General features: G+C 50.8%; 8 protein-coding genes across 8 annotated transcripts; 4 read left to right on the top strand and 4 right to left on the bottom strand.

Annotated features, from left to right (window-relative positions):
* Positions 1-294: 294 nt before the first annotated feature.
* On the top strand, positions 295-3204 carry Z518_09487 (aspartate-tRNA(Asn) ligase; the record flags this gene model as incomplete). The annotated part of the gene is made up of 2 exons (XM_013413442.1): positions 295-1024; positions 1079-3204. 2 exons carry the CDS (start codon positions 295-297, stop codon positions 3202-3204), a joined length of 2856 nt encoding a protein of 951 aa, XP_013268896.1.
* A 965-nt stretch (positions 3205-4169) lies between these two features.
* Positions 4170-5579, bottom strand: Z518_09486 (uncharacterized protein; the record flags this gene model as incomplete). Its single annotated transcript, XM_013413441.1, has 1 exon — positions 4170-5579. The coding sequence occupies one exon, from the start codon at positions 5577-5579 to the stop codon at positions 4170-4172; it is 1410 nt and encodes a 469-aa protein (XP_013268895.1).
* A 523-nt stretch (positions 5580-6102) lies between these two features.
* On the top strand, positions 6103-7706 carry Z518_09485 (uncharacterized protein; the record flags this gene model as incomplete). The annotated part of the gene is made up of 2 exons (XM_013413440.1): positions 6103-6135; positions 6186-7706. 2 exons carry the CDS (start codon positions 6103-6105, stop codon positions 7704-7706), a joined length of 1554 nt encoding a protein of 517 aa, XP_013268894.1.
* Positions 7707-11908: 4202 nt separating this feature from the next.
* Z518_09484 (uncharacterized protein) lies at positions 11909-13029 on the bottom strand (the record flags this gene model as incomplete). Its single annotated transcript, XM_013413439.1, has 2 exons — positions 11909-12533; positions 12587-13029. 2 exons carry the CDS (start codon positions 13027-13029, stop codon positions 11909-11911), a joined length of 1068 nt encoding a protein of 355 aa, XP_013268893.1.
* A 5492-nt stretch (positions 13030-18521) lies between these two features.
* On the bottom strand, positions 18522-19913 carry Z518_09483 (uncharacterized protein; the record flags this gene model as incomplete). The annotated part of the gene is made up of 1 exon (XM_013413438.1): positions 18522-19913. The coding sequence occupies one exon, from the start codon at positions 19911-19913 to the stop codon at positions 18522-18524; it is 1392 nt and encodes a 463-aa protein (XP_013268892.1).
* A 356-nt stretch (positions 19914-20269) lies between these two features.
* Z518_09482 (uncharacterized protein) lies at positions 20270-22561 on the top strand (the record flags this gene model as incomplete). Its single annotated transcript, XM_013413437.1, has 4 exons — positions 20270-20347; positions 20407-20602; positions 20795-21006; positions 21065-22561. 4 exons carry the CDS (start codon positions 20270-20272, stop codon positions 22559-22561), a joined length of 1983 nt encoding a protein of 660 aa, XP_013268891.1.
* Positions 22562-22593: 32 nt separating this feature from the next.
* Positions 22594-23607, bottom strand: Z518_09481 (uncharacterized protein; the record flags this gene model as incomplete). The annotated part of the gene is made up of 1 exon (XM_013413436.1): positions 22594-23607. One exon carries the CDS (start codon positions 23605-23607, stop codon positions 22594-22596), a length of 1014 nt encoding a protein of 337 aa, XP_013268890.1.
* A 341-nt stretch (positions 23608-23948) lies between these two features.
* Z518_09480 (uncharacterized protein) lies at positions 23949-26310 on the top strand (the record flags this gene model as incomplete). Its single annotated transcript, XM_013413435.1, has 2 exons — positions 23949-24464; positions 24535-26310. 2 exons carry the CDS (start codon positions 23949-23951, stop codon positions 26308-26310), a joined length of 2292 nt encoding a protein of 763 aa, XP_013268889.1.
* Positions 26311-26683: the final 373 nt, after the last annotated feature.

The following is a 26683-nucleotide window of genomic DNA, read 5'->3' as shown; positions in this document are numbered from 1 at the left end:
AGCTACTGCACAACTTCGCATATCTCCTCTGGCTGATATCGGTCGACCCCTCGCACCGAGACCTCCCTCGACATCCTCTTTGCAACCGCCCAGACAAATTGAAATCCCATCTCTGACATTTGTCCTGTGCAAAATCGCAGGAGCCGAGTTACCCTAACCCAAACACATCCTACCCACGAGACGGCCTGGCAGTCAGACATCTGATCATCTTTGAAAACTCCGTCTTTTGCGGTTGGGAACACGCTTCTTCCTCTTTTCTAGTCCAGAGGAGCAGTCATCCACGCTACCGCCGACATGTCTGTCCTCCGCAAACTTTCCAAACACGTTCATCCCAACGGGGGTGACTCCCCAAAGCTCAGCGGGGAGATTTCCCCAGTCTCCTCTCAAAGTCCTGGGCCTCACCGCCGATCCCTGGCCCAGTTCCTTCATCTGGACAAAGACAGTTTCTCCAGCGACAACGAATCCGAGATGAGTGACTTTGACAGCGATGGCATGAGCAAGAATGCACAAAAGAGGGCGATCATAAAACAGAGAAAGCATGAACACCGCTCAAGGCTGAGCCTTGAGAATCGGGATGATTCTGAAGAGCGCACCAAGAAGAGGCTGGAGGAGGCCGCCAAAACCGAGACTGAAGAAATGAAGGGCCACTATGGCGATCTGCCTCTCATGCAGTCCACCACCCGCCATGCCACGAACCGCATTGACATCAGCACCATTACCGAAGAGATGGCCGACAAAGAGGTCACCTTCCGCTGCAGGCTTCACCACGTCCGTAACATGGGTGCCAAATTGGTCTTCCTCATCTTCCGACAACAGATCACCACCATCCAGGGCGTGCTCGTGGAGGAACCTGGCAAGGTCTCTGCGATCATGATCCATTGGGCGGAGCATTTGCGCACCGGTAATATTATGCTGGTTAAGGGTATCCTTCAGAAGCCGCAAATCCCAGTAAAATCGGCTTCCATCCACACTGTAGAGGTGAAAGTAACCGACTTGCACGTCATCGTTAAACGGGCCGAGCCCGGTATGTGTTGACTTCTCTTATGGGTTCTAAAAAGCTTGTGCTAACTTACATCAGTTCCATTCTCGGTTCAGGAAGCCGAGTTGACCATTCTCAATGACGGACAAAAAGTCGATGGCCGCCAAAGTCAAATTCCCGACCGCGTCAGACTCACGAACCGTATCATGGACTTGCGGACTGCCACCTCACAGTCTATCTTCCGCATCCAGGCAGCCGTGGGCAATCTTTTCCGAACTTCGCTTGATGATCTGCATTTTGTTGAAATACACACACCAAAACTCCAAGGTGCTGCAACCGAATCTGGCGCGTCGGTCTTCAAGGTCAACTACTTTGGCCGTCCCGCATTCTTAGCCCAGTCTCCCCAGCTTGCCAAACAGATGGCCATCGCGTCCGATTTCGAGCGAGTCTACGAAATTGGCGCCGTCTTCAGAGCTGAAAATTCTAATACCCATCGTCACTTGACTGAATATACTGGCCTCGATCTGGAAATGGCCATTGAGGAGCATTACCATGAAATGATGGATGTTATCGACACCACTCTCAAGAACATTTTCAAGGGTATCTACGCCAAATATCGCAGCGAAATCGAAATCATCAAGGAGCAATTCCCGAGTGAGGATCTTGTGTGGTTGGAAGAAACCCCAAGAATTCCATTCCAAGATGCTGTCAAACTTTTAACTGATTCTGGATGGCTGAACGAAGATGGCGAACCAGTTTCGCCTCTTGAAGACCTTGCCACGAGAGATGAGATTCGTCTCGGCGAGCTTATCAAAGAGAAATACAAGACCGACTACTACATCTTGGACAAATTTCCTCGATCAGCGCGACCTTTCTACACCATGCCCGATGCCAAGGACGAGAGATACACCAACTCTTTCGATGTGTTTGTTCGCGGTCAAGAAATTATCTCCGGAGGCCAACGTATCCATGAGTCCAAGATGCTGGAGGACAACATGCGCATGGTGGGTATCGACCCCGATGACATGTCCGACTACATGGAAGGCTTTAAATGGGGTGCTCCACCACACGCTGGCTGTGGTGTTGGTCTTGAACGTATTGTCATGCTTATCCTCAAGCTCGGTAACATTCGTCTGGCCTCGTTGTTCCATAGAGATCCCAAGTCATTCCCACCCAAGCCTGCCGTCGAGAAACTTCGACACCCCGAGGCTGACACGTTGAATCCGGTTTGGCGTCAAGAACGTGGACGCGAGGTTTCCGTCCAGGATCGCAAGATGCCAGATCTTTACGATCTTATTGCCAACTATGGTGATGCCACTGCCACCTCCTGGGGCGATGAAAGGTACAAGATCTGGCGCCATGCCGACACCGGCGCTGCAGTGTCTTACGTTCCTGTGGGTCATTACGCCATTCTTCCTGGTGATCCTCTCTGTCACCCGAGCCAGTACTACCGTGTCGTCGTATCCTTCCTCCAGTGGCTTAAGAAGGAAACTCGGCTCAAACCTCTTTGGCTTTTGATCAGTCCAGAAATGGAAGAAGTCCTTGGTGAACGTTTGGGTTGGAAAACACTTTCTTGCGTCGCAGAAGAGCGTGTCGATCCCAACAAGAAGACTGCTGAGTCCGATCCCGAAGTTGCCAGGAAGATTCGCAAGGCTCAGGCTGATGGGGTCAAGATCACTGATCTTGATCCCAAAGAGCCGGTGCCTGAATCGATCAAGGAACGTGCAAATGCAAGGGTCAAAGATTGGCTGGCCAACCGCAAGGGCACACAGATCCATCTCTCCAACATCGATCTTTTCCGGGATGAGAAGCACAGACGATACTCGATCGCAGAAGATAAGGAGGGTACTCTTTGCGGTATTGCAGTCATGGCCGAAATTGCTCCTCGCAGAGGATGGCAAGCCAAGTACACCCTCGATTTCCCAGGAGCACCCTCAGGAACGATCGAATACATCACTACACACGCACTCAGTGTAGCTGCAAATGCCGGTGTCAAGACCATTACTTTCGGTGGTGGTGCAGCTGCTCATTTGACTCCTGGTCACCACATGAGTGGTACCAAGGTCAAGATGTTGCAGGCTACATACGATGCTATTGTGAAGCAGTTCAACCTAGCGAGAAAGTCGGAGTTCAGAGAGAAGATGGGTGCCGTTGCTGATCCTGTTTGGATTGCTTACCCACCGCATGGTCTTGGTTCTAGAGGTATCAAAGCTATTATGCGGTAAGTAACTGACCTCTGTAGCCTAGTTTCCCCCCCCCCTAAAACCCCCCAAAAAGGCAATGCTAATGTACTTGTGAACAGATTCTTCCAGGATGACCCCGCGTAAACACAAATCATTGACATTGAAGCATATCCATCAGCCCAGTCAAGCAAATGAGTTGATATAAAGTCAAGTTGGGGATTCCTTTTGGTGACTGACATAATTACTTTGACTTACTTTGGCTCACGGCAAACCATGCACTGGAATTTTGAAGGTCCGTCTGACTATGCCATGAAATACCATGAATGAAGAGATGTTTCGTCGTCAATGATCAATGATCAATGACCAAGTCTGTCCCCACAACAAATCCAAACTGGAAACCTTTGAGATGAGAGAATAATAGACTGACGAGCGAATGAATGAATGAACGGAATAAAAGATCCTGTTAAGCTGGAAGGAAAGTTCGCCTGTTGGAGTAGCAGTAACCTCCTCTAATTAATTCGGTTAGACTGTGGAAAGTTTCATTCTCCCATTTTCCCATTCTCTTACTAGAAATCACTTGTACTAGTACATGACTCGACGGCTAGTACGATTTCTGCACAAGCTCAGCGTTGATATTGCGTATGTTGCCCTTTATAGGGGGTCGGAACGAGGTTGAAGACTCAAATCTAGCTTGAGGAACGAAAAGAATAAGACAGCCAATGCCCTCTTTGTGGAAATTGAAACAGGCACTACTATCGTCACCGACTCACTGTATCTTTCTCTCAGATCGAGACAGCAATAACCTTCCTGCACAAACCGAGCTACTCTCTCTTGTCCTTGTTCTCATTTCTCATCTCCATTCCAATCTTCATCAATTCGTTCCATGCTGATCTGATATATTCTAAGTAGACACCCGCATTAACATAGGTCAGATCAGGATAGGTCTGCCGTAACAAGCCATGACACCTACAACTCCAACGCTCACGCAATTCATTCCAGGTGTGCGCTCAAGAACTTGCCTTCATACGCCCACATGCAGAGCACGTCCACCATTCGCTTTCCATCCAATTACCACACCCGTAGCACGTCCAGCCCATCGGTTTTGCTTGCACTTTTGCGTTGGCCTGGGCTTCTATCCGTGCCAGTGAGTCGGCGGCTGACAGGCGTGGTTGCAGAGCAGTTGGTGTCGAGCGTGAACGGGATTTGGATTTGTCAACCGATGTGGATCTAGATGTGGATGACGATATCAAAGATGCGGGTTGGGGAGGGTGAAGGTTGGATATTGTCGGCTTCGAGTAGATTGCGGGTCGTTCGGCTTCGCAGGCGTCGCACATCAGGAATTGTATTGGGTTGATGAGAGTGCAGACTTCGCACGTCCATGTTTCGGGCTCAGCGGTCTGAGGTTCGGGAGGTGGTGTGAAAGGATTGTGGGTCGGCGCTTTGGGTTTAGACACATCTTGTTGCTGCCGTCGTTGCTGCGCTTCCAGGGCTCGATTTTGTTGCAGTTGTCGCTCGATCTGAAGTTGTTGTTCACGGAGCGACTGAGCATCCATGGATGGTACCACATTCGTCCTCGAACCCGGTGGGTAGCCGCGGGCTCGCACTCCAGCGGGATTCTCCTGGCTGGGTGGGACATACCCTTTGCCGAAGAGTTGACTTTCCTCTTCTTGGATCAGGTCGATGAAGGCTTGCATCATGGCAGCGTCGTTCTCATCTTCTTGTTCCGCTTTCGTCGTTGTCACCTTGTCCTTCTTGTTTGCTTCTTCCTGTGCGATCTTTCGCCCTTTGTCTGTCGCACTGGCGCAGCCTCGTTCAATCCGCAATCTCTTCTCCGCAGCCGCGGCGATGATTTCTCTAGCATTCTGACCTCGTAGAATTCCCTGGCCGCCAAGCTTTTGTCCGCTTCCCTTTGTGAGATCGCGTCGTCTCTCTGCTGCCGCCCGGGCCTGTCGTTTGATTTCAGACATGGGGATTCGTTTTCCACCCAGGACGTTGCCTTTGCCCAAGAACCCTTCGCCCGTGTATCCCTTTCTGGCCAAGGCCTCATGCTCGTCCCGAAGCTTGTCCCATAAAACATTGAAAGCTTGGTCGTGGGGACCATGGACGATATGTGCTAGCTCGTGAAGCATCGTGTCGACAACGTTTTCAAAGGGGAGGAACTGAGTATCATCTCCAGGATAGCGGAGGCGAAGACAGATCTTTTCCCCGCGATTGATGTTTAACCCGAGAAGATTGGCTTCCGAGGGGTAGAATTCGCACAGTACACCGACCCTCCAGTTGCGAAGACGCATAATGGGCTTCACCGTGGAGGCGATTTTCCTCAGCATGAGCAAGGCTTCAGCCGGCCGCCTCTTTTCCGACAGGTGCTGGAATTCGTCGACCAATGGGTCAAGTTCGGTGGGATGTGCACGAGACATCTTGATGGAATCGATGAATATCTTAAGGTATTGTGAACGACGGAGAAGAATCAAGATTGATGGTGGAGTTGTTAGGTATCTCCCAAACTCTGTAGACACCAGTTCGTCACTGGACCTGGAGCATGGTAGTGACCGAGATCTGTAGGCTCTCGCTTTCAGGAGGGTATTTAACGACGTAATAGTAGCAAATTCGCGATATAAAAGACAGCAAAAAAAAGCAAATGCCGGAAAGCTATACCGTCCACCATTCACGAGAGAAACACCACCAGAAGATGCTAGAAAGATATCCTGCGTCGAGTTGCCGGCGTCAGAAGGCAAAAAGAGAAACATTCGTAATACATCTCAGCCTCAAGAGGCGAGCCACGTGCCAGGCACGTGATCCGATGGATTGTAACCCCTCCTGCCCGATTGGTCCGTGTCAGACGTTCTGGGACCTGACAGAGGGAATCAAGAGTATTGCTCTCAGTGCCTCCCGACTGCTATCAATGACCGCAAAGGTTTGAAAGCTTGCATCCCGCCGAAGATGACGAGTGACGACCAGCAATTCCTGGACCTCGTGAGTTTCCTTGTCAACTCCCGCCAGGAACCGTAATGACTGACATCTAGCACCGCCAGCTAGCATCCATCCCGCAAGATGTGGCATACTACGGCAGTCGCATTGCCGACTATATCGAGAAGCACACCAACGCCATAGCCTCCGACATCCGCAATGCAATCGACCAAGCAAGCTGGATTCCTGACTCCCTTCGGCCACCTCGTCAAGCAGGCAACGGACCGGCCAACTTCTTCGCGCGCCCCCCTCCTCCCCCACAGGGCTTCCTCGAAAAGAGCACGGCTTGGATATCCAAGAACCGCACCGCCATTGCCATAGTGGTGGCTTTCGCAGGGACATCCATATACTTAGTGCACAGAAGGAAAAAGGCACACGCGCGGAAGAGAAGGGCTAAGAAACTCCCCAATGGCGCAAAGAAGGAAATTGTCATTTTAGCTTGCTCGACCTTCCACGATGCGTTGACACGGTCTCTTGCCATCGATCTCGAGAGGCGAGGCTATGTCGTTTACGTCACCGTTTCATCTACCGAAGAAGACTCTCTCATCCAGCAAGAAGCAAAAGCCGATCTCCGTCCACTCTGGATCGATCTGACTTCAACGGTCCCCAATCCTGCCATTGACGTGCATCCTAACTTGGAGCCAATTCGAGAGCTCCTCACCAAATCGTCTCGCCCTTCATCTCCAAACCCCAGTCGGTCGATGCACGGCTCCTCCATGGGAAACATGACACTCGCCGGCATCGTCGTCTTTCCAGGTTGTTCGGGGTACTCCGAAGGACCTCTGGCGCTCTTACCTCCCAGCGACATTGTCGACACTATCAACACGCGCCTGGTCTCTCCCGTACTGACGGCCCAACAATTCCTCCCTCTCCTGGCAAATCATAGCCTCGACTCGAGGTCCCCTTCGTCTATCGTCATTGCCTATCCTTCGATCCCCAACTCATTGTCCCCTCCACGCCAGATTCCAGAATGTCTAGTGACGTCGTCGCTCTCCGCTCTTGCATCCTCCCTCCGACGAGAAATCAATGCGGCCAACGTCAATATCACCGTCTCTGAACTCAAACTAGGCAACTTTGATATGGGTTCCGTCGCTTCGTCCCGAAATACCCCTCCGCCATCTACAGCTCAAACGAGCACGTCATCTTCAGCATTGACGCACTGGCATTCCTCCCAACGCGCCGCCCTCCAGCGCAAGAATCTTGGCCAACGAAGTCTAATCCGCGGCTCTTCAGCTCGAGAATTCCACAATGCGGTCTTCGATGCCCTCGCGCCGCCGCAGACGTTCAAGGCATTTGGACAATTTGAATGGACGGCTATTTCGCGCTCAGAGGTGGTTTTTGTGGGCAGTGGAGCTAGACTTTATGATATCGTCGGACGTATTATGCCTAATGGGCTTGTTGCGTTCATGATGGGGTATAGGAAGAGAGATGACGAGGAACATGCACAGGGTGCGGGTAAAATTTATAATAGGACTGAGCCCGGACCTTCAGCAGGTGCTTCATCTGTACCTGCATCAGCTTCTGGTTGGGGATTCAATTCCATCGGTAGCGAAAGCGGTATTTGGGAGAAAGTGTAAGTGTGAATTAGGAAGAAGTCTTTCTCTATGGAGAAAGTGACGAGCTTGATTGGATCATGACATATCGACATTGGACGGACGACGTGGTTGCTAGGATCTTTGATTCAGAGAAAGCTAAGACTCGTCCCCTCATTCTTTCACTCAATACATCTCCTCCTATTACCACTTAAACACTAGACAGAGAGCAGGGAGGTGGACAGCGAAGAGCGTAGATAATAAAGGATGAATCCGGCCTGCTCTTAAGGGATGTAGTGCCTCTAGAGAACTCGAGAACAAATGAATATATGATTGGTTGATTGATTGATTGCCTCTTCCATTTCGATCGCATTCTGAACCTTCATGTCGACATATGTTTGTGAAGGCTCCCGGTTGCCGTGGAGACTCGATGACTCCCTGGCTGAATACCTCCCTCGCATCTCTCGGGCTATGAAATGAAAAAGCATGTGAGATAGTAAGTGGGAAGATGGTACGCCGTCAGCACATGGCCAAGAGAGTCGCAGTTGTAAGCGTTCAATGCTGGGGCGGATTGATACCTGTTCCAAGTCGAAGTCCAGGTTCATTGACGCCAAGTTGACTTGACTCAAGTCAAGCTATGACGCGAGCGAGCACAAGTCACGGGGGTATTCTCGTAGCCTAGCGATAGGTGGCCAACCCACCACATATAGCCACCAACCCATTCGCTCGCCGCCGTAACATGGAGCAGCCGAGATGGGTCACCAGTAGGTGGGCTCTGACTCCCTCACCCCTGGGAGATTCTGTTGGCTGTTTGTAAGCTCGTGATCGTGACCTACCCTCGCAGTGGTTTTTGTTTTTGTTTTCCACATGTTTGTGTCGGGGCTAAGTTGCGCCTCCCCTTTTTGGGGGTCTCGTGACTTCATCTCTGGTCTTGGTGACCGTGAGATGTACTCATTGCCTCATCGCCCTGGTAACCTCTTCCGTTCCGTATTTCCTAGAGTGACATATCAGACTATCCCAAGGGCAAGGTCTTTTCAAGGCGGACGATACATTACTGCTGCCTCCAATCGCCGTCAGAAGCCCAACATTCCCCGATGAGTAAGTTTGTCCACGTAGATGCCGACGCCTTGTGTTTTCTACGTCCCGTATCCTTGTAGACAGAAATGTCGCAGCATAGTTATCTGTATTCATTGTCAATTTGTTGTCCGCTGTCGAAAGTGGCCGGGTGGATTGAGGCGTTCGATTTGTGTATAGAGAAATGTCGAAGAGGTATGGATTTCTGTGCTCGCAAAACGATCATTAGCCATGGAACTTTGGGAAACTAACTAGATGATTTGCTTTTCCCTTACCATGGGCCATTCAGACATGTCGCAAATGTCCCTTGCATCAAGATTCTTACCGGGCAAGTCCCATCGGCAACCGGACCGAAGATTTCTTGCTACGGATTACAGGGGCGGAAAGGTGTCTGTGATGAAGTGTTGCATAGACCTATCGCGGATCATTGTCCTACCAAGAAGCCCCGAGGGAGAAGTAGCTGCCGGGGAAGATTTTCATCGCCCTGATCGAGAAATCACGCCCAAAGCGCCATAGCAGGTCAATACGTTGGGCACCGTTGTCAAACAAGAAGAAGGGATCGACAGACCAGATGCTCAATTGCGTGTCGAACACACCTCTGACTTGTTGGGTCGTTGGATGTGCAAATGACCTACCACAGTCCCCATTTTGACAGCGAGTTTAGCCGCAAAGCTTGAGAGGAGCGATTCGAGAGACACTGACAAAGGGGGAGAGATTGTGACGATTGAGCATGTAAGTTGTCTGCTCCAGGTCCACGACACAATGGATTCCAGACTCAAATAGTTAGGGTTGGTAATGGGCAATTTCAAAGACCTGTCGACACGAGGAATTTGATCCCTGACACAGCCATCAGGACACGCAGGAAGACCGAGAAGCCGATTGCGATTTCCCAAAGATAGTCGCCAGCAGACTTGAGTCTTGTCAACTTCATCTTGGGCCTGTCTCGAAGGAACCAGACGAATGAGATTTTCGTGAAGATAGTCTCTATACTTCCAGGTTCATCTCTGCTCGATGCCTAAGGGAACAAGAATTTTGCATGCAGTGTACTGTTCAGCATCAAGAGGGCGATACCCTCGCTCCCATCCGCTTTACCTTGTTGCCAGGTCGCGACTAATTCTAGCTCCTCGGCGAATTTTTGGGTGAGGGAGGGTGACTATCATGATCTCGCCTCACTTTAAACAGTGATAAAGAAAGATAGGTTTAACCTCCTTCCCTTCTTCTCCCTCAGACGCTGGTATCGTAGTTCAACCTCGATAGAGCTTCAGGGGCACCATCGCCTCCTTGGGTCCGTGGAGGTCAGGACGGCTACTCCCTGGAGTGGCCTCGTCGTCTACGTCAAAGTGAAGCGCACTGAAGCATGTAAACGAGCGAGGCAATGACAACCACAGAGTGAGTTGGGCGTCAATGAGTACATCTCAGTTTTAAAATGACGTCGACACCCAGGCCGGGGGCCAGGGGGGAGGGGGAAAGAAGTATTAGGCGTCCTTGACGGGCATCCAACAAAGGCGTTGTACGAGGCTGCTCAAGCGGCCACATGCAAACAGTAAGCCCTGGTAAGCTGGAAGGGAGTTCACACTACGTCGCCTCGAGTTGAGTTAACCATTATCCGCATTTGGGCTTGATTGTCAAGCGATCCCAGCATATCAGTGCAAAGTCGTCACCAGGCGTTAGCGTCGCGTGTTCTGGTAATCCATGGTCTTGGTGCCTGATGAGCGGAATTTCCAATTGCAAGCATACATTGCCAGCTTGAAGAGGTCGGAGCATCTCCATGTTTTGTCTCTACAAACGCCATTCTTGTTCCAGGGATCATGGGCCGGAAGATATGTCATAGCGGCCCGTTGAATTGAAGGAAAAAGTGGATCCTTTCTGTGTAACGTAGTAAAACCGGGGGAATGTCATGGAGTAGGTGGCTGCCAATTGAGGCTTTGCCGCCCGACGCAATGTTGCAAACGAAGGAATGCAGACGACGACAGAAAATAAGGGACCCAAACATTGAGGGATTCGGAAAGCATCTGTATAATGGTCTGTGCGTCCAACAAAAGAGAAGGGAGGGCGACTGCCACGCGACGTCGAGCAATCAAACATTGTAGAAAACGCCACTGACGCCATGACTCGAGGGGGTGGGCGGCCCATGGTCTCAGGTTGCGAGATGGCCAATGGTAGTGACAACGGCGGGGATAGTGAAGCCAGTGTCGAGGATGGAGGATAGGTGAAAACAAGCGACACAAGAGACGAGGGAGAGCAGGACAAGGAGTAGGCCGAATGATGAAAGCAAGATCGTGAAAAAGAGGTCGAACAAGAGAAGCAAGCGGCAGATGTCGTTCAAACAGACTGCGGGCCGCTTTCAAAATGATGTCATTCTGCTCTTTCTGGGTTGCACGTGACTTTTCTCCATTGCTGAGATTACCGCCATCACCGTGGCAGAAGGGATCAATGTTTCTTCGCCAAGTATGATTGAAAAGATACCTAGGGACATATGTAGAGTCTGCAGTAATAATTTTGAATCTCTGCTGTCTCTGTCTGTGTGGACTTCAGCTATTGCTGCGCGGCTCTTGCACATATGCACGAATCGACCTGAGTTCCATACCCGCCCCGTAGCTGCAACCATTATAGTGTTATTTCTTCTCTTCTCACCACAAAACCATCCAGTTGTGTAGAAGTCGTCCAGATGAAACGGAGCCTCTGAACATTGCTCCTTTCACTTTTTTTTTTGTTTTTTCAATTCAATCTGTAGAGAGACCGAGCAATTATTTTATCCTCTCCCAATCACAAATGAGGCGTCGCCCCAACACACTGCTGCATTTGCAGTGAGCTCGAAAACGCTCACATGCCGAAAAGCACAAACTGTCATGCTTGGAGGCGTCATCTCTGGGTATCAAGTCGTCATAATAAACAATATACTGTATTATAAGCGAGTGTCGTGAATCGAAGTCTGGCATTCCGGATGCCAATTACCACGTGGTTGCACCTGGCTTTTGGAAATCCCGTCCATTCTATCAATCACCTGTTGTACACTGGCGTCGCGGTGCTCCAATCGCGTCATCTGCCAGAATAGTGTACATGGAGCAAGGAAAGAGCAATCAATAGCAGTGCTTTTGATGCTACAGTCGTCTCCACCAAGGGAGCTGGCGGTCTCGTAAATTTTTGGGGATATCTTTTTGACGTTTGCTGTTTTACTCCTCGACATCCGAATGGCTGGCATTCGAGGTCGTGTCGCCTTTGTGTACTTTCTTGTGTCGGCGCAAATTGGAGACAACAGAGAAATGACGCCCACAGCCTTCCACATCACAGGCAAATGGCTTTTCGCCGGTATGGCTATACATATGGGTCTGCAACGAACTAGGCCGCGTGAAGCGTTTGTCGCACACCTTGCATTTATGTTTCTTCTGAGTATTGGCAGACATCTTGGAGGAGAATTGTCCCATCATCGATTGAGGAGCCGGGGGTCCGATAGGAGCTCCTAGCATCTGAGTGGGACGAGGGAGTGTTCGCGATGCGGCCATTGATTCGTACCCGGTGTCAGATGCCGCTGAGCTGTAGTCCGTGGCAGAATCGGTCACCGATCCAACTGAGCTGGGCGCATAGTAGGGATAACCGCGACCAGATTCATTGGAAATGGAGGAGTGGTTGGAAGATGTGTGAGGGAAGCCATACGAGTCAGTGGATGCTCGCTGAGCTCTCGCTTCGAAGATGTTGCGTGGGGTCAAATCTTGAAGGCTTTGATGGCTTAGGGCCAACATGCCTCGGGAAGCATCAAGCTCACCAAAGCTGGCGTTTGCGGCGCGGGAGTTGTCAATTCTGATATCAATCGTTAGAAAAGGGGCGAGGCGAGAGGATGTAAAGTCACTCACGAGTCCGACAACTTTCGGTTCTGTTGCTGATGTTGTTGGTTTTGTTGCTGTTGATGCATCGATTGGGCGTAGCTCAAAGAAGAGTATGACGGCGCGTACGACGACGTAGTCGCTGATGGAGAAGAATAAGATTGCTCGCCGTAGCTCGATCGAGGAATGTCTTGAGGGAGACTTAGCAAATCCGCGCCAGAAAATCCGGTGCTGGAGTAGCCGCTACCTTGAGTCATTGGACCAGACACTGCTGGAGTCATGTGCGAATATGGCATTGACATTCCAGATCGGGCACTGTCCGTCTTGGCCATGGCCGGAAATGAAGAGCTGGAGGTGCTGGTCTGGTGTGACCATGGGTCGCTGAATTGCGGCGAAGTATGCATGTTGGGATACATATGATCGTAACTCATACCGCCGTAGTGTCGACCTTGGTTGTCAATGACCATCGTCATGGGGACGGTGTTTCCCAAAAAGAGCGGTAGGAATTAAGTGGTAACGTCGCCGCAGTGAATGGAGGTGATTAGCAATGGGCAGAGTCACCTCGATGTCTGGGTTCCTTGACAACCCAAAAAAAAAAAAAAAAATTAATACTAAAACAAAAGTATGAATGGTCCAACTTCTCACGGAGGGGATCAGCGCGGTTATGTAGAATATCGTGTGGAGAGCCTGGAGGCGGGCAGCTGCCAATGGGAGATCCACTGACGGTCGATGTTGATCTTTTGCTCGAGTTGTCGATAGTGGTCTCAGCAATGCCCCTTTCCCTTGATAGCGATAACTCTGCTGCAGTGGATGCGAAAACTCTCAAAACCAGTTCGGCGAACGGCAGATCGTTCAGAATTGGCTGAGATGATGGTTGAGATGCCAGCGCCAATAAGCTGGGCTCGACGGTCGTGAGAAATACAAGACTAGGAAGAGTTTCCTGGAGTCCTAAAGGGAGAAGGTTGGGGAGGGTTTTGTTTGTGGATGATCCTGGGGTTGCGGCTGATGTTGTTGATGTTTAGTCACGGGAGATCTCTGGTCTCAGACAAAGAGGAATTGTGTTGGATGATTGAGATCCTGCTTGGAGGGATCGAAAAAGAACAGATCTACTGGCGCAACAGGTGGGGAATGTGAGGGTAGATAAATTGTTTCTTGAAGCATTCAAGTTGGAGGTCTTTTGCCAGCGTGAGCTACGTCGGTGGAATCGACCCTTTGTGCTGTAGCAAAACCTGGGTCGTCCGCATCATTGACCAGGCCTTGGACGTTTCTCTGAATGCAGGGTGTTTAGCTCGAGATGGCGTTGGTGGTGGAGAATCCAAGGGTGAGGTTTGACTGGACGGGACGAGGTCCCCTGCGCCAGACCGGACCTTGGGATGATTTCAGTGGAGGCATCGAGAGAGTTCGGAATAGGAACGCAGGCCAGCAGGCGAGCAGGGATGCTGGTCAATGGAGGCTGGCCTCAATAACTGGTCTTGGAGAGGAGATTTTTCTCCTACAGCGACCTTGGTACTGAATGAGGCTTAGGGGGGGAAACAAGGATGTTGATGCTGATGCGGAAGTGGAGTTTGGCGCCAGAAGGGGGGGTTCGATGGAGTGGGTATGGGACGTATACTTTTCAATGCCAGATTTGAAAGATGGAGGCCAGATGGAGGGGTTGAAGTGAGGAGGATTGGCAAAATGCCCAGCGGCCGGCGAGCAGTGCAGTGGTGATTGGTGCGATGGGCACTTTAATGGGTAACTGGCTGGCGTGATGAGCGAAGACCTCTGGCGTTGGCGTTGAGGTTGGACGAGTGGGCGGGCAGATAGTGCGGCGCTCGTTAGGCTTTTGTTAGGCTCGAGGGTCTCCAAGAGCCGGGTGGCGCTCTACTGCGGCCATCCCCGTTGCCCGAGTCGACTGCCTTGGCTGGCTGTTCGATGCCTTTTGACTTGACATGGCTTGACTTTTTGCCCACTTCAAGTCACTGTCTGGGAGGTGTGCAAGTTGACAAAGGCTGGTGGCCAAGCCGAGCGGTGATTGATGGACACTCTCCGGAATGGGGTCTCCTGCCAAAAGAGTATAGCAGCCAAAACTAACAGATGTGATATTATTTTCCACTGCTAACCCGCTCTGTGTATTGAACCACTGAACACAGTCGTAAAGGGCGAGCCGGGGATTTACAGAGTAAGAACAGTGGGGGAGTGGGAGAGAAGCCCTAGCCAACAGTACAGAACAAAGGCACTACTACGGAGAACTTGTCTGTTATGGAGAACTAAGTACTGGACAGTGCGGCAGGAAGAGGTCTTGCGTTGCATACTATCGTGCTCAACTTCTGCAAAACCCCGCGAACAAGATCCTCGTTCCATTGCAAGACCAACTTATACGTTCAGGCGGTGTAGCCAACGGGTGGTCACCTCCATAGCGAATGTTTTCGTGAAGCCGCTGGACATTCGATTCTGTATGACTACATTTTTTGGCCCAATGGGCTTCATGCCCCCTCTCCAATTTTGGCGCTTGCAGGGATCTCTCGGTCATCGCAGTCAGTGCCAGTGCCAGGCCCGTACCATTAAAGGACGCTTGGGCAATTGGACCCCCAGTGCCCGTGCTCCCTTCCACGCCACTGACGCCGCCTGTGCTTCTTATGGAGCCCTGTCAGGCCTAAGCGGCCCTCCGCACAGGCTTGTCGGGGATCCCTCGCTGGACGCCTCTTCCTTCCACACCGCGAAGGTTAGATCCAGTTCCACTATTCCTTACTTGTCATCTCAAGCCTCCCTCACCACTCTCCGTCACACCCTAACTTATACGGACTGCACAAAGCCCGTATTCGTTATTAGCAGAGATTCTCCACAGCCATTGTTAAACGACCGGGCTGCTAGAAAGATCCAAAACGCATCTGTGCCGAATTTCGGGGGTGAGACACTTAACCTCGCTCAGACGTGTGTAACCAGCGAGTATGCACAACCTCATATTTGGGACGTAAACAGAAGCTCTGTAAACTTGAGAAAGTTCAAGACATGAGCCTCGCATCAACGCCCGAAGTGTTGGGATGCAAGCAAGATCTAGCGCCATTTGCGCTCCATTGCTTAATTGCCTATCATCCGGGGAGAGAACTGCATTTTTCACGTGAAGAAGCTTGTCAATGCTGATCTTGCCAGCTGATTTGAATTTGGTGCCTGTATTAGTGCTTTGCAGCGTCATCCATCCTTTGAAAGCTGGGAGATTGCCTGCAAACGGGGGCTTCAGAGTGATGCGGGCAACTCACCCAGAAAGCCCTCAAATGCGGTCAATGAACTTGTCACCGCCGGAGGCGTCATTCCCCGATTGGTATCATGCAGGAATCATGCTGCCAGGTCTTTCCTGGTTCCAAACCGAACTTAGGGGCTGATATTTGCATTTGTGTGCCATTTTGACCACAGGACTCGTGCTTCGAAACTTGTGTGTGCTCAGCCTCCTTTTTCTCCGAAATGTCGACCCAACCAACGGCGGACCTAGCTCTAACGAAACTCTCATCAAGGACCCTGCAGTCCTCCTGAACCCCCAGGACAATGCCTACGGCCTGTTGTAATGAGCATTCGACGCAGGGTCCAACAAAAGGTTTCTCTGCTCTCTCTGATCTGTGTGACGTCTTCAAGACCAGGGCTCTCATCTTTCTGTATTTGTCTAATTTCGTCGGATTTGGGCCCGGAGCATTTGCAGCTCTTTTCCCACTTGTCATTTGTTTTGCTTCTCTTCACCAGCAGCCTCCTGCTGCGTAATGCCCAAAAGGTTCGAGCGCTTCTTCCCCACCCTTAGGGGACCGCTGCAAAGGATTCAAAGGCTTCGGCGAGGATTTGTGGGACGAATCTGAAACGGAGCCAAAGCTCTCGTTCGGAGGTTATTTTTTATAGAGGCTGGTCAGTGGTGCAATTAGCGCGACGGGTGGCGTTTTTGTGGTCCTCGAGGAAGCAAGCCCTGCCTGCTACCAGTTGGGACCCGCCTGCCAGGCCCTGAAGGCTGATTGCCAGATGCTGATTGAGAGCTCATTGGGACCGTCAGGTCCCTTTTTCATGCCCCTAGGCACGTAAAACGTCATGCAGCAGATTTTGGTGTGAGGCAACGTTTCTTCATTGGTTTGAGATAGGGACGATCAATATGTAGAGTGAAGTATTCTATCTGTGCCCAGCCCGACGTTCAAGCTAGTTCAAGGTTTTCGTACCGGGGACGCTTTGGATGAGATGCCCGTAGCGAGTGGCTTCGAGGTATAGGCGGAAAAGGAACACGATGGTAGATTGTGAATCCTAGCGGAGAGTCAGTGAGGCGTCGTTAGGCTGAGAGTTTCGACTCGATTACCACGCTTGGAGAATCAGTTCGCCAAACTGAGGAAGAACTCGCACTGGGTCAACCACTCAATTCCCTTTGGGGCTTGGGATAGAAAGAGGTATATCTGATGGCGTTTTCTTTTTGAGTTGGTTGGCCGGGAGGGATGCTTGCCTTCAATCTTCTTTCGGCTGTTTTGGCTTCGATTTTGACTTTTGAGACGTCGTATGTCCCAAAGATTCAGTCCGGCTTTTTCACCCCCAAGCCTTGAGAAGAAAGGCTTTCCCTAACCTTAACGTGGGACCCGTCCCTCCTGCTCCTCAGAATCCTTTCCTTTCGTCTCGCACTCCCCCACCCCTGGTCCTCCCTCCGATGGTTATTCCACAGAAGCGCTGCCTAAAGGAGTAATAGCCCTCTTAGAGTTGTTTCCTCCCTGGAGGGATGCAACAGCCGAATGTAACCCCTTTGGCTTGCCGGTTTCTCGACTTTCTTTTCCCAAAGATCGAAGCCACAAGTGCATAGTGAGATTTGGCTTGCCACTCGGCTTTCGCGCTGGATACGCCAACATCAACTCCGGCAAGCCCTTCTTGACTGGAATTCTCCATGTTGGAAGGGTGTCCCCCGGCTTCAAACCGACGATCATTGCGGATCCGGGAAGCCGCCATTGAAACTTGCCCGGTTCTTCATTGCGCGTTCGCCAAGAGTCTCAAGGGGGTGTATTTGGTGTTTTCCATTGCCCCCCAGAACGCCGGGGACTTTTGAGATCAAATTTCGGCAGGACAATTTCCATCAGCAATCGAGAGTCTAACCGAACCGTGAGCGCACTGACCACCGGCGATGGATGCAGGTTGTCAGCCACGGAGCATCAACGCAGTGAACGCTACCGTAAACCGCTACTTTGTCAAGCGTCCTTGCAAATGTCCGTAGTTTGTCGTTCACTAGTATTAGATGGGGTGGGGGGGGAAATTGCGATTCGATAACCCGCTGTCCTCAACCGCTTACAGACGAGAGCCTTGCGTGTTTTGACCGAGAGAGAAGCATACTTCGATGAGTGCAGGCATGGTGCCGGGGGAAGCCGCTAGCAGGCAATTTGCAAAAAGCACTAGATTGTCCAAAATTCACAAGTATGGCGTTGTGACAGGGCCTCCGAAAGAGACGCAATCCAGATACAGAGTGGAAAGCCTACGTACGCATTTTCCGAAAGTCGTGTCAACAATTATTCTCGCGGAAATATTTCTCCGGCAGTTCTTTTCTTCCATGTTTATTTCCCAGTCATATCGGGTCTCCCTGGGCGCCGAGGGAGGTGGGTGTTCTCAAGATTGTCCGCAAAACGTCCCAGACTCCTGTCCAGACACCATGTCATCTGTTCGGTCTCATTCAGCGAGATCATCCTCGCTCCGAAGTTAACTCCCGCACGTGCCGACCCAATGCATTTATTCTTCGGCAGATAGACATTGACCTTCAGGTACATCAAATGTTAAAATGTTGCGGGGCAAGGCTGATCTGATGATCCGGATCAACAAGGCTTCTGCTGATCGACCCCACAACAAGCGGTGAGACTGAAAAGTAAAAAAAGTCGACTTGAGATGCCTCCATGGCAACCTGTCTCTGTGGATCGAAAATGATGACATAGACCCGAATGCCCGTCCTTAATGTATTCTCTTGAGTCTCTCGGTTTGGAAATGCAGTCGGTCATCGAATCGGTCGCTCTGGTAGCAAAAAGTTAGCCAATATCGACACAGACATGTTGTTCAAGAAACTCGCCTTTTCTGCAATGTTTTGGATCAGTTGATTTTGTGCTTCGACCTCCTCTCCAGTGGCACGCGCCAACAGGTTGAGCCTTTTGGCGGCACCAGTAAGTTCGTCAAGATTTCGATCGATTTCATCCTCCATTGCATCATCTTCACTGTCTGCCTCGAATTGGTATTTGGCTCGTTCAGCAAGGCTTGCCTTAGTTCTAGGTCCGCTCGAGGCATCATCCAAGCCCTTGAAATTTTGGTTCATTCGCTGAGTGCTCTTGAAAGCAGCCTCCCGAGTTGCTTCGCGGGCTTCTCGTTCAGCATGGTGTCGTTCCATGATCTGCTCATCTCGACGTGCACGCCTGTCTTTCGCGGTGAAAGGGTTATTGACATGAACAGCAAACATGCTCCGATTCAATGTCTTGAGTTCTTTTGTTTTATCTTCTGCAATGTTGATGTGGTTGTTACCAATGTCCAGATTTCTATCGGTGTTATGCATTCTTTCGCCCTGCGCACCTAACCTGGCCAGAGTATTGCGACCCATCTCCTCTGCCTGAGAAGCGATTCGGAGAGCATTTCTTGTGGATGCCACGTCTTGTTGTTTCATGAACTTGATCTCTTGCTTAGTCGCCTGGATGTCCTCCTCTTCTTCCTCTTCAGCCGTAAGCTGGCGGTCGCCATAGGTTCCATAACTTCGATCAGGACCATCATTGGCAGTACTGTCCTGGTAGTCAGGAGGCGCATTTTGTTGCCTTTGTTCTATACGTTCTCGGGCTCCACCGAATAGTTCATCGCGATTGGTATCATTGTCATAGGCACTGGTAGGACCTAAGCCACCGTAACCTCCTTGTCGGGATGTTCCACTGGTTTGTTGGATGCTGGCGTAAGGATTTCCACCCATTCCACCCCCTCCATAGCCGTTTTGATTCCCAAATTTATCGGCGCCGTATCCGCTGCCACTGCTGCCATAACCACCCTGGGAAGGGCCATATTTGTTGTCTTGTCCAAACTTGCTGGGTGCTCCTCCTCCGCTGTACGAGTTGTCTCTGCCATAGGATGGGCGCTGCTGTCCCGGTCCGGGCAGACCGCTGAAATTGCTCTGAGGCCCCGGTCCAGGGCGATAACCACCCCGTGGGTCTGAGCCCGGAGGACCTCTCTGGTCTGGTGGAGGCATGATTCCAGCATTCATTTTGGCTTTTGTGTATGGGTCTGGGGGAATAGCCGGCTGTGCATATGGATTATTGGAGGGAGGAGCAGGAGACTTGGATTTGGACCGGGAGCCGAATAGCGCGAGTTTGCTGGAGTCGTCTTCGTCGTCGCCTCTCTTGAGGTTGAATTTGCCCATTTTGACAAGGTTGTGGAAAGAGACAAAGAAATAGAAATGTAGAGCGAAAGACCTGAGAACCAGAATTCTCCGGGAAAGAAAGAGAGGACTTGTCAGGGCGGTAATGAATCGAGGTTGATATACGATCCTCCAGCTGAAACACGAAGACGATGGGACGTGGCTGAGTTCAAGTTGGCCCCGTAGGTACCATGTTGTCTCTGACCAAATGCGCCCTGTGTCTTGGCAGATTTGTTCCGTTTGTCTGCAGCTCAATTCGGTCAGGAAAACTTGAAAGTTGATGAATCAAATTCTAGGCTGCCACGTTATATCAACCTCTCATGGATTGCAAATAAGACCCAAACACCAAATCAGGGCTGATGGGCCCTAACATAGACAAAGAAGCGGAGCACCTCCGAAAGAAAGCAAGAACAGAGCTCCTTGCATTACTCGAAGGGGTAAGCCGAGAGAAGTTTACTGCAACACTTGGACTGCAGTATATTGACATGCCGAATAGGTTCGAGGCAAGAAGAATCTGGTGATTGGAAAAGACTTGACTGGGCTGTTGAGTCTGTTCGTCCAGTTTCCGACACTCAAAGAATATGGTGTCGACAAGGTATTCGAGCTCGAAAATGGCAACACCGACTCTTCCCAGAGGAATATCGTGTACCTGGTTCATGGCGAAAAGCCGAGCTTGGTCCAAGCTGTAGCAGGTAAGACGTTCAACCCCGTATCATACACCCTACGGGATTTACAAGGAGACTGGGTGGATTCATTCGTTTGCTCCCCGCCGCCAACATCGAGCGCTATACAAAATTCAATCCCAGCATTGCTCTACTACAAGGGTCCTTCACATTCATATATGTGATGACCATATTAACAAATGCTGACATTCCTGGTCTCAGAGCAAATCAAGAAACTTCGGAGAAATGGTTCCGTTGAACACGAAATCTCCATTTGCTGGGTTCCTCGTAGGACCCTTGTCTCGAATAAAATTCTCGAAGACCAAGGTGTTTTGGGCGATGTTAACGTTTCAGAGCTGCCAGTATTCTTCCTCCCGCTGGAGGATGACATGCTGTCCCTAGAGATGGACGGGGCGTTCAACGATTTGTACTTGGTATGATCCGTGGGAAATATTCCTTGATGATCTGTGGCTTCATCTAACTAGCCCGCAGAGGCATGACCCGTCACCCCTTTTTCTTGCTTCGAAGGCTCTTATGCAGATCCAGCAGCGGTATGGCCTATTTCCACGGATTTTGGGAAAAGGCGACAATGCAAGAAAGCTTGCGAACCTTCTTCTCCGCGGCCGCAGAGAGCTTGACGCTGATGAAGCTGCCACACAATACACGAGTATGCCCAGCACGTCGATTGAGCAACTGATCATCATAGACCGCGACGTCGATTTTGTTACCGTTCTTCTCACACAGTTGACGTATGAAGGTCTCATTGATGAGCTGGTTGGCATCAAACAAAATCGTGCAGAAATTGATTCCGCCATCATCGGTCCTGCTCCTCAACAGCGATCACAGACCGGTTCATCGTCGATGTCTCCGGCCACCGCAATTAGACAAGGGCTCAAGCGCAGAATTCAGCTTGATTCATCAGATCCCCTATACGAACAACTTCGCTCTTCCAACTTTGCGCTCATCGGTCCACAACTGAACAAGATCGCTCGGCGACTCGAATCAGACTACGAAGGCCGTCACAACGCTCGTGGGATCAATGATCTCCGAGAATTTGTGAACAAGCTGCCTGCCTTCCAACAAGAACACCAATCCCTTGCTGTCCACACCAACCTTGCCGATGATATGACCAAGCATACCCGCTCTGATACTTTCAATCGTGAATTGGAGGTTCAACAAAACATCGCCGCTGGAACGGACCCTGTATACCAACATGATACAATCGAGGAGCTCATCGCCCGCGATGCACCGTTGAGCACCATTCTACGCCTTCTGTGCCTGGAATCCACAGCTGCCGGTGGCCTTCGACCGAAAGACCTTGACTCGTTCCGACGCCAGATCCTTCACGCGTACGGCTTCCAGCATCTCCTCACTCTGGATGCGCTAGAGACCATGGAACTCCTTCAGCCTCGCTCATCGGCCTCAGCACTGCTCCTTCCCGTAAGTGGAGGGGGAGGTCAGTCCGAAAGGGGGACTAAGACCAACTATGCGTATTTACGCAAAGAACTGCGTCTAATCATCGACGAATACAATGAGCAAGACCCAGAGGATATCGCCTACGTTTATTCCGGCTATGCACCCCTGAGCGTTCGAATTGTGCAATGCATCCTCCAAAAACAGTACCTTCAGAGCCTGCACAGGTCGCCTCTTCCCCTTACGCCGTCAAGCACCGGCTGGACTGGATTCGAGGATATTTTGAAGTCAGCTCGAGGGCCCACATTCAATATCGCCCAGAAACCGACCGACGAGAAGGCAGCGAAAGCGAAAGCAGCTCTGACCGGCACAGGCGGGTGGAAAACAGTTTTCATCATGTTTCTGGGCGGGATCACATTCACTGAAGTCGCAGCACTGAGGTTTATCGGACGCAAAATGGCAGAATCTGGGCAGAGAAAGAAGATTGTCATATGTACGACGGGCGTGGTCAGTGGAAGAAGCGTCATGGAGGGTGTGATTGAGAAATCGGATTTGGGATCTGGTCTCAAGACATGAGCTCAAGGTCATCGCACGGACCTTAGGCGAAGTCAGATCTTTGAACTGGCATCCCCCTCTGGGAGGACGCTGAATTCGGCCCTGACGCCCAAGTGGTCCGTGACGAATCCCGCCTCTAGGCCTTCTTCTTTGATCAAGTCTTCCCGGACATGCTCATCCTCGACTTGGACCCCAAGACCAAACCTCTCGAACTTTTCGCATTTGAGATGTCCGCAGAAGAACAACTTGTCCATTCGACTGCACCCAAACATCTTTCTGAGTTTGACTGGCGCCATCTGGCCCCACGTATACCCGTCATCACTATCCTCCTTTCCACCTAGGGTCAGATAGGCGTCATGGAGATTGTTGTCCGAATGAAGTGTCTTGTCGAAGGGCTGAATCGCGTTCAAGTCTCCACCGAGCACGCTGCCGCTGACCTCTGGGTCATGCATGTGGGTTGCAGATGTTGCGAGCTGATGTGGTCGTATGGGCGGGTCGGCAACCAACGACTCAAGGTGAGTATTGCAGATCCGGACGATCTGACTGTTGCCGAAATCGAGGTCGACAAACAGACCGTCTCGCTCCATGGCAGTCTGTTCATAGTGAACTCGGAAGACGGAGGTGATGGGTAACGCTTTGGGAATCAATGTACAGGTGCCGTAGTGTCCGGACTCCCAATATTTGGCATCGATGTCGGTCAGATTGTAGTTGGTACGAACCCATGGCTGGCCCTTGATTAGGGTCAGGTCGGATTCTAGCATCTCCTGAAGCATGATGATGGCCGGAACTGAACTGGCATTGACGTGCGACTCCAGATGTTTAAGAGCGGCAATCATGCGCTCCTCCGTGTATGGAAACATGAAATCAATGTTCCAGGATAGAATCAAGAATCTCGGAACGATGGGGGATGCCGAGCTGCTTTTCGAAGGCAAAGTCTCCTTCCATTCAACATGTTGGGCCCAGAAAGAATAGTAAGGCTGATCATAGCGTTCCTGCCGCTTCCAAGGATGCGATGGCTTCTTCTTTGACTCTATGAGCTCGATGACGCGCTTTAGTTTTGGGTCCATCGTGGATTGGCGTTTATCGAAGGGATTATGTGCAGAGATCTGTCTATGGCAACCACCCGGCAATCTTTTCGCGAGGGACGATGTTTGGGATGGGCTCCGCATCGAAATGCCGGCAAGGTCTGCATGGGATCCAAGGCATCATGTTGTTAACTTGGACAGCCGAGGCCCGATGCTGATTGGGTGCGCGGCGGCACATCCTCCCCAAGAATCACACCTTCTCTTCCGGACATCTTCCTCCGTCCTTATATTGTCCCAATCTATGCCTATCTACCTCCATCTTCGCCGTCTGTCTCGGTCGCAAGAACTCGGATCCAGATCAATCCTGAATTGCTCAACGGGCTATGCATCACGATGAGTCTGCCCTCCCTGAGTCTTCCCATGTCCGACAGCCCGATCAAGATCCCCAATCCGCGACTAGGCGCCCGCGCCCGGTGATATCATGTCTGGAGTGTAGGAGGAAGAAGTTGAAATGCGACCGCACTCACCCATGTCAACAGTGTGTCAAGGTTGGCCGGCCCGGAAGATGTCACTTTCAGCCTGGACAAGAACCCGAACCCAGCACGACGTACTCGCGCGGAACGTTGAGAAAACGACGGCGACTGAACTCCCCCAATGCTGAAAATGCGGATGGAGGCTTTCTCGACCGCAGGGAGCCTCTCAGAGGATCCCCGTCTCCTGCCAAACGGGGAGTCGTTGAAGACCTCCAGCATAGAGTCATGATGCTGGAGAATGCTCTCTTCGCTAAGGATGCTCAGTGGGATGCGGAGACGTCTGCAGATTATACTCCACTGGACCATGCTAGAAATCACACGGACGAGGCTGAAACCCCAAGCAAGTTCGATCAAATCAGTTCCCAAGTAAGTCCAATCGGGAATATTCGTCTTGTCTTTTCTTTTCGTTTTAAATCCAGACAATTAACGTCAACAGTTCAAGGATGCGTGTTCCTTCATGACGAAGCTGCAGATTGAATCTGATAATCCCGACATCGTCAATCTTCGAGCCCAAATCAAGAACCTTCATTATATGATTGAGACGCACAACCACAGACGCCGACTTCTGCCCCTACCAGCTTTGTCGATTAAGCGTCGCCCTCTAGACCTACCACCATTTCAGGTTTGCGAAACATTGGCCATTCTCTACTTTGACAACATGGAGCATTGCTTCCGCATTTTGCACTGGCCTGAGTTTAGCGAGCAACTGAAACTTCTTTTTACTGACGGTGTTGGGGAGCGTGCCTGTAGGTTTGGTTTCATACCACAACTGGTGGGTGTCCTGTCCATTGCCTCCACACTTGGCACGCACCAAGAATGTGAAGCAGCCACCTCTTACACTATCGTTCAGCACCCTAGTGCTCTCAAGTTCATGAATGATTTTCTTCAAGAACTGCGACCGCGACAAAGATATCTCCTGCCAGCATTGCAAGTGAAGATGCTTATAATGATGTGCAAATGGATGGTTCTAGATCCAATGGATGATTTGTTCCGGCTCAATGGGACACTGCTTCGCGATGCCTTAGTCATGAAAATGGACCAAGATCCCTCCACCCTTGATGGTATAACCATATTTGAAGGAGAGCTCCGCAGGCGCAATTGGATGACAATTGTGGAGTGTGACCTCATGCTCTCGATTCTATGCAAGTTGCCTTGTATGGTGCCGCCATACACCGCCAAACCACCGCGAAATATCAACGACGAGGAAATCTTCGATGGAATCGAAGTTCTGCCTCAGTCGCGACCTATGGAGGAATGGACCGATAGCCTTTGTCAATATGTTCTCACTCAATCTTTCCCACGTCGACTTGCTGCTTGCAAACAAATGGACACGCCTGGCCGTGTCAAAGTGGATGATGTTCTTCTTCACACTCGATATCTGGAGAAAGTGCTACAAGATCTTCCTCCTCCCTTGCGGTTCAGTTATTCGGGTGACCAAGCGAGCAAGACCCCTCCACGTTTGATGGCTCGTATGGAATTGGATATCAGCATCCGACGACCTCTATTGCATCTGTATTCCTACTTTGCCTCCGCCCCTGATGTCCGGCAAGAAGTTACGGCCGGCTTCCTACAAAGCTGTCTCATGTTGACTACTTTCCAGGACTTATTTGATCCTCGCTACTCTGAAATCAACGTACCTCGTCCCGAAGGGTACTGGGATTTCTTCTACAATGTTTACAGACATGAAATTGGTCAGGCCATACTGGGCCTCTGCCTCGAAATAAAGAGACTCAATTCCAAAACTCGAACAGACAATCTCGGCTCAGATGCGGCGGTTCCTCCAAATGTGACGCAAAACGACATGTTCAAAATCCCAGCATATACTACGGGGAGTATGATCCAGGCTGTCAAGGACACATTGGAACCCATGAGACGGCGCATAGCACATCCCGGGGCCAAGTTAAAGGACATTTTCTATTTCGAAGTTATACTGACCTCTCTCTTGTCTGAACACCTTGGAGAGAACAAGGAAGGACCGATTTTGAAAGCACTGGAAGGACTTGTCCGTGGCTGTCAAGATCAGTTGGAGCAAGATCATGTGCCCATAATTGTAGCTCCGGGCCCTGGGAATTTGCCCGGAAGCCCAGAATCTGCAGCGCATACATCTTCCTCGAGAGGAGTTGGGTTCGATCCATCCTGGGCAGATTTCCCCGATTTCGATCTATTTGAACCACTCACTTCCCAGGATTTGTTTCCCAACGACACCACATGAGGGTTTAATAATGACCCATAGCCACACTTGGCGTACCCTGCAGCAGCCGTCCTCGAGATTGCTACCAAAGATAGCGTTTCGATCAGGACACTACCAATGCAAACGAAGGGACAGACCGCCGGTCTGAGAAAGCCAGCTTTTCAAGAAAGTGGAATCAGCTGTGTATGCTGAGTTTACAGCTGAGAGGTAAGCCCCACACTTGGGAATCAAATTCCCGAACAGGACGTCAGCATGAGTTGTCCGTCTACATCGCATAAAAGGAATTCAACGGATTGAAGAAAGCATAGGAATCCTCAGCATTTGTTTAAGCTCGATGTTGCTTTTGTGGATATAGCTTAGCGAGCGAAATGTCCAGGCAAGGTTGAGCACCCCT

This window comes from Rhinocladiella mackenziei, assembly GCF_000835555.1.
Source record: "Rhinocladiella mackenziei CBS 650.93 unplaced genomic scaffold supercont1.7, whole genome shotgun sequence".
NCBI lineage: Eukaryota > Fungi > Ascomycota > Eurotiomycetes > Chaetothyriales > Herpotrichiellaceae > Rhinocladiella > Rhinocladiella mackenziei.
This window is presented reverse-complemented; position numbering and strand designations above follow the sequence as displayed.